A 7,172-nucleotide genomic window follows, 5' to 3' on the forward strand; every position below is an offset into this window, starting at 1 on the left:
CCTGATATACAGGAAGCAGACCACATCCCAAAGGCAGTTACTCAGCTGCTTGTGGTAGAGCCCACCATGGAGTTGATTGCCAGTCTCATCATGGGGATTAACTACCACCAGCTGCCCAGCCACTCAACCAGCCCCAGCCAAGTTGACACATAACATAACCACCACAGCCTTCTTTATTGGACAGCAGGCATTCCATAGTCCGTGGAATTCCCCTTCTTTTAGAAATAGGCTGAAGCGCATTCCCAGTCAGAACGTGGGCTAAACTGCCAGCTCAGTCCCTTGCTCTGAGTGATCCACCTGTCGGGCAGGTCACTTCACCTCGGAGCAGGTGTTTCACACACGAATGGCTGCTACAAGGCGCAGCCCAGGGCTTGCAGCTCCTTGGCCCTCCCTCCCCAGCAGCATTTGCTTTGTGAATGTTAAGCGTAAGCAACACCACTGGGTGTGTTAACGTGCACCCAGTGGAGTCCATACAGTGGAGTATCATTCAGCCGTAATGGCTGCAGGGCTTTGTATGGGAGACGGGGGAGTTTCGGACCTGCGCACAGGTGGGAGCTTGCATTGTGAATATCTCGAAGCCACTGGAATTGCTCACTAGAAAACGGTTACTTTTACATTATATGAATTTGACCTCTATAGTTTTTGTAAAGCAGTCTTACCAAGAATGAAGATACAAAAGGGCTAAACCAAAACCACCCTTCCCTATCACCCTTGACCGGAGGCAGGGTATACTGTGGGAAAGCTGTGCAAATGGCCTCCTCTTCTTTTTCTCTGCCCCCATGTCTGATTGCTTGACGAAAGTGAGGAGAAAAGCCTGCCTCTTCCCCACCCCCAGCTCACCACTGCCCTCACCCCAACAGGGCTCTTCCAAGGGGAGCGTGCCTCTCAGGCAGCCGTTGCTGCCACACGAAGGCCTGCTCCCTGGCCATTTGGGATAAGGTCTGGTGGCTGGCAGCGCCAAGCCTTGTCTTGGCCTTTTGTCCAGGCGCTGGTTAGAAAGCACCCCATGCATCACTGGGGGGTGACCTGGCTCCCAGCTTCTGCCCTCCTGTCCCCATCACTTCCTGCAGTGTCGTCGGTGGAGAGGACGCCTCTGACGTGCAGAAGAAGCAGCCCCCAGGTGACGGCAGTACTCCCTATCCTGCCAGGTGTGTCATTGTTCTCAGGTGCCAAGGGAGAGGCCCTAGGCCTAGGCCAGCAGCTAGAATCCAGGGGAACCCGAGTCCCCTTGCAGCACACCACACACGCACGCACAGGGCAGGGGAGCAGCGCGTCGCTGATGAAGGAAAGGGGCCGCCAGATAACCGCACAGTTGGAGGGTGGCCCTAGTGACCAAGAAGCCCCACTTGAAAATCCTGGGACACTGAGTCACCCATTTGCCAGCAAAGTATGCCCCCCTCCCCATGCACACACGCAGTTGCATGGTGAGCAGTTCCCCCTGGCTTCTCTGCCATCAGGAAGGCCTGTGGATGCTATTCACTAGCCAAGGTGGGGTGAGGAGAAGAAAGGGAGTAAGAAGAGTGTTAGAGGCCCAGGAAGCCCCCCAGGCCCCCCAGACCAGGTGGGCAGGTGGGGCTTCCATGGTGGCTGAGGAAGTAGCCAGCCACCTGGGTCCTGGGCAGCCAGGGACCACTTGGGGAGTGACATCACACAGACAAGGGGGGTGGGCAGGACCTGAGAGTTAGCCAGCTGGTCTTACAGGAAGTAAGGGGGCGCTCCAAGGACACGTGCAAATGCACACACACGCATGCGCACACACAGGATAACCAAAGAGCTGGGCCCGGGAGTGGGGAGGGGCAGGCCTGGGCCGAGAGTATGTGTCCTGAGCAACGCGGATGGCAAGAGACTTAAGGCCTGCGCCAGAGGGCCTGGGCCTGCGCCTCTCATGGGACCTCAGGGTTGGCAGAAGCCAGCACAGATCTGCAGGGAAAACTCCTCACTCAGGCAGATGGCGAGGCTCAGGCGCAAAGGCAGGCGTCCTGGAGCCAGAACTCACCAGCAGACCCTGCAGCCAGACCTCCTGGGGAGGGGTCCCCAGAGTTCCCGACCAAACTAACTGCAGGGTGGGCTCCTGGAGAAGGAACGGGAGAGGCAGTCATGGGGTAAGAAGCACCTCAGGGTGCTTACGCCCACGGGGCCTGCTCAGCCATGGGGGAGGCTGAAGAGACAGGACCAGTTTGTGCAAAGAACGCAAAGGTCTGCAGCCGGCTGAGGCCCAGCTGCTGAGACGTGGCTGGGTCATCTCTGAGGTCTCTGTGCCAACCTAACTGCTGGGGTCAGGTTTCCGTCTTGCAGCGCAACTGGGAGGCTGTGCACATACTGCCGCCGTGAGATCGGAGACTGTCCCAAGATCACGCTGGAGCACCTGGCCATCTGCTGCCACGAATACTGCTTCCAGGTGAGGGCCGGGTGCGAGGAAGGTGCTCCTGTGAGCCAGGAACACCTGGGCCTAGCAGCAGCTGGGAGAGACAAGGAAGGATCTGCCCCCGCCCTGAGCTAGCGGTCCTCCGGGGCACATTTCCAGGCCAGGGCCAACAAGTGTACAGGCCCCGGGGCAGGAGTGTGGAGTGTTCCGGCTCGCACGGCTGCAGAGGGGAGGCCACAGAGGTGGCTGCGGCTGGACTGGGGTCCCCTTCTGTTTCTCCTTAGCTCCCCTGGCCAGCTCAGACATTTCACTGGGCCGTAAACGCCACCATTAATGGCTCCCGGCCCCTCCTGCAACAGCACAGTGCTCCGCCCGGGTCACCTCACCAGGCCCTCCCAACAAGTTTGTCTGAAGTTTGGGTTCTCTTTCTGCTTCCCAGTGCAGAGGTGACACCATTATTTGTTGTCCCGAGTCAGGCCTCTAGCTCAGGGTGTGTGTGTGCAACTCTCGCTGTCCCTTCCAGTGCGGGGTCTGTGGTAAGCCGATGGGAGACCTGCTGGACCAGATCTTCGTCCACCGGGACACTGTGCACTGTGGGAAATGCTATGAGAAGCTCTTCTAGGTGGGTGCCGGCACCCCGGGGACCAAGCAGCCAGGAAACATGTGAGGAGGAAGTCTGCCCTGATCTCTTCCTGAGCTGAGCGTGGGACGGAGCTTTCAGGGGTGGGCCCACGTCCCCCTGTCCCCAGGCCCTCTGATCCTTTCAGGATCTCCACAGCCGACCTCATCTTCAGTCACAAGCCTGGCCCATGCCAATGCACAGGTGGCCTGGATAGAGAGCTTGCCTAGGGACACTGCCAGTGTTCCTGGCTCCTCATGGTTTCTCTTTGTTTCCCCAGACAGAGTCTGCTGAGGACGCCCAGATACGGCTGTCTGTCCCTGACAGCCCTCACTGCCCCTCTCCCTGTCAGCCTGCATCTTGCTTTAGCTCTTTCTGAGTGGAATCTGCTGGCATCCGGTAGCGTTGCTCCCCGAGGCTGGAAGAGTTACTCGTGTGTGCAGCGTTGGGTCACTTCTAAAGCATGTTCCATCCATGCACTTACTTCAGGCCCTTTCAAGGAAGAAGCTATCACCAATCCCAGCTGGCCTGGTTTGTCGGGTGTGGGCAGGGGCATGACACTCACTGTGCCCTGGCCTCACAGTCTGGTCCACAGCTCTGAAGGGACCTTGGGGACTTGAGAGCAGAAGGAGATGCCCGAAGCTACCGAGGGGCCAAGAAGCAAACTGCTGGCAGCCCTTGGGGCACGGTGCAGATGCTGACCCTTAGCCTGCGTGCCCGCCATACCCTCAAAAAAACTCCAAATGTGGTTCAAAGGAGTGCCTGCTGTTGATTGAATTCCCCAGCGGCTGTTAACACCACACCCTCCGCCCCACCGTCCGGGTGGGAGCTTTCCAGGCGGGGATGGGGGCCTGTGTGGCCAGGATGGGATCTTAGGAGGTTCCTGACCAAAGGGGCAGGCCGCTTTGAGGGTGCGCAGACCCCAGCCGCCTTTGGAAGGAGGAACAAAGCAGCCCAGCTCTCTTGAGAGCGGCACAACGATGGCGAGGTCCGCTCACAGTCCAGCGAAGAGGGGAGCACTGTGGTCCCTTTGGAGAGACCAGGACCCTGAGACACAGAGCCCTGCCCCCTGCGGTCCCGGGAACCACAGCAGTGAGCCTTCCTGTGCCAGGCACGGTGCCAAAGGCCACCTATGTGCCCTGGGGCCACCCCACCCTGCTCAGCCCTCCCTCAGGGCAAACTCCTACCCAGAGGGGAAGGGGTGACGTGCCACTCCTCCTCCCCGAGCCCCTGGCATGTCCCTTCCCCTCCCCCCCTTCCCCTTCCTATGCTGGGAGTGGATCTGACTCACAGCCCCCAACAAAGGCATTCCCCGGGGGGCTCTCTGCCACGTCAGGGCAGAGCGACTGCACTGGCTGCCAGGGGGCCAGTGAGGAGGACAGGAGGCCTGATGAAAACAAAAGTCCCCTCGCCTGTCTCCCGTCTCTGAGCCCCGTGTGTGTGGGGTGGTGGACATGTCCTTACCCACGTGGGCAGAGGGGGCCATTCCACTGAACTGCGAATGTAGCGTACACATCACACACGGTCCCTGAACACTGTCTGGCCTTCTGCAGGTCTAGGCCCGGGCATGGGGGGTCGGGAGGGGCCGGCCTGAGTCCCAGGCCCAGCTGATGGCCTCCGGGACGGGATATGTGGCTGGAGGAAGGAAGTGCAATAGTGTCGTGGGTGGGGCTGTGTGATTTCTTCTACTAGTACCCAGAGCCATTGTCTCCAAAAGCTTTTACGGGATCCGGAAGGTTGGAGGTTCCAGCAGTCCATGCTGAGGTGCTGTGGAAGGGACCTGGCAATCTGCTTGCAAACCAATCAGCCGTTGCAAACCTTGTGGGACACAGTTGTGCTCTGACACACACAGGGTTGCCGTGAGTCGGAGTTGACTTGATGGCAACTGTGTGACTGGCTGCAACATGGGACGGAAATCCCTGCTGCTGCAAACGCTTACTGCCACCAGAGGGTCCTTGGAAGAGCGGCCTGGCAATCTGCTTCCAGACAATCTGCTCGGACACACATGGGGCTGCCATTTGTTAACACTCGACTCCATAGCAAGTGCTTGATTGGTTGGCAGTTGGGCTAGGAATCTGGTGGGGTATATGACTGATGTGCCCAACTTCTAACTAGAAGGTTGGGGCCCCGAGTCCACCTACAGGTGCCGTGGAAGAAAGGGCTGCCAACTACTTCTGGAGAAGCGCACTCAGGGACTCCTCTCACGTTCAAACCAACCAAGCAGTTGTCACTGAGTGCTCTAAACGATTAAGGCTCCCAGCTGCTAACTGAAAGGTTGGCAGGTCGAGTGCACACGGAGGCAATACTGAAGAAAGGCCTGGCAAGCTTCTGAAAAACCTACTGTAAAGCCCATGGAGGGCAGCTCTGCTCTGGAACAAACGACAAATGGAGTTGCCCTGAGTTGGCGTCAGCTTGATGGGAACTGGTTGGTTGGTTTGCTGATGGGATAGGGTCCCTGGTGGCACAAATGGTTAATGTGCCCATCCTCTACCCAAAAGTCGGGAGGTCCAAGTCCGCCTACAGGCGCCTGTGAAGAAAGACCTGCCCATCTCCTGAAAACTCAGCCCTCGAAAACTCCACAGCTCACAGTTCTATTCTGACACACGTGGGGTCACTGTGAGTTGGAGGCCACTCAATGGCAACTTGTCATCTCAGTACAACATGACATAGGAGGCCCCAGTGGTGCCAGTGATTAACATGCCCAGCTTGTCACAAACGGCTGGATGTCTGAGTCCATCCACAGGTGCGGTCAAAGAAAGGCCTGGTGACTGAGACATGGACAACCCTGTGGAGTGCGGCTCTGCTCGGACACGCTGACACACGTGGTCGCCATGAATCAGTCGACTCAATGGCAACTGCTTGGTTGGTTGCAAGATAGGAGAAGGGTACCAAGTGATGCACAGGGTTAATGTGTGCTCAGCTTTTTAATGAAATGTTTGAGGTTCAAGTCCACACCACCATGCTGTGGAAGAAAGGCCTGGCAACCTATGTCCTAACACCCAGCCCTTGAAAACTCTGCAGAGCCCTGGTCTGCTAGCCACAAATGAGAATCAACTCTATGGCAACGAGTTGCCTGATTGGAATATGGGATAGACGTCCCCTGGATGCTGTCAATGATTCACGACCCAGCTCGAAATGAAAGGTTGGAGGTAGGAGCCCACTGCAAGGTGCTGTGGAAGAAAGGGCTGGCAATCTCCTCCTGAAAAATCCCTCAGTATAAACCCTACGAGCACATTTCCACTCGGACACACATGCTGTCACCATGATTCAAACTGCCCTCGATGGCAGCTGGTTGCTTGGTGGGCTCACTGACTAGGAGTCCCTGATGGTAAAAAGGTTAGTGTGTTAGGTGCTCTCTGAGAGGATGGAGGTTTGAGCCTCAATGTCCTGAAGGAGAAAGGCCTGACTGTCTACTGCCTGGAAGGCTGTCCATCCGTTGAGATACAACGGACTGTTGCAAATTTGAGAAGAAAACTATAAATCACAGGGTAACCTCCAAGTAAAAGAGTAAACCTTCGCATCAAAATAAAAAGAGGAGAATCATAAATACTTAGGAAATAACAAAACAATAACAACAAAGAAATTGATAACAAAATTCACAAACAAAATGAGCTCACCCCAGAAAATTCTATGGACCAAGAAATAAGGAGCACCACACAAGCACACCAAAGCACAGAACAAAATGACATCAATCAAATTAATACTTGTTGATAATGCTACTCAATGTAAAAGGATTAAATGCACCACTCACAGGACAGAGAGCTGTGGACTGGGTGAGAAAACATGACCCATCAATACGCTGTCTAAGACACACACCTTAGACACAAAGACAAAAATAGACTAAAATTCCAAAGTTGGAGGGGGAAAAAAAAAAAGCAAAGTGCAATCATAAAAGAGCCGGTGTGGTGTTCTGCTTCCCTAGTGCCAATCTGACAAGAATATACCAAAAATGGGATGGCCTTAATAAACAGGAGTTTATTCTTACAATTTGGAGGCTTTAAGTCCAAATTTAAAGTATCAAGCTCTAGGGACTAGGTGAAAACCGTCAGCCTTGGGCTTCAGCTCTGCCTCCAGCTCCCAGCCCACTGAAGCCAGAGGCTTTTCTTCACTCAGACAGTTGCTGGCTGCTGAGGCTGCCGGCCCAAGGTTGACAAGTAAAAAGGCACAGTCCTGATGTCACCAAACCAC

General features: G+C 55.8%; 1 protein-coding gene across 1 annotated transcript in view; it reads left to right on the forward strand.

Annotated features, from left to right (window-relative positions):
- ZNF185 (zinc finger protein 185 with LIM domain) overlaps positions 1 to 2,987 on the forward strand; it is a 37,680-nt gene extending 34,693 nt beyond the window's left edge. Inside the window, exons 20-22 of the mRNA XM_007958949.1 lie at positions 1,071 to 1,148; positions 2,296 to 2,398; positions 2,889 to 2,987. Coding sequence (XP_007957140.1) covers positions 1,071 to 1,148; positions 2,296 to 2,398; positions 2,889 to 2,987 — 280 coding nt within the window. The remainder of the gene's footprint in view (positions 1 to 1,070; positions 1,149 to 2,295; positions 2,399 to 2,888) is intronic.
- The last annotated feature ends 4,185 nt before the right edge of the window (positions 2,988 to 7,172 follow it).

The sequence above is a fragment of the Orycteropus afer genome, unplaced genomic scaffold (assembly GCF_000298275.1).
Source record: "Orycteropus afer afer isolate SDZICR_OR568_19922 unplaced genomic scaffold, OryAfe1.0 scaffold01234, whole genome shotgun sequence".
Classification (NCBI taxonomy): domain Eukaryota; kingdom Metazoa; phylum Chordata; class Mammalia; order Tubulidentata; family Orycteropodidae; genus Orycteropus; species Orycteropus afer.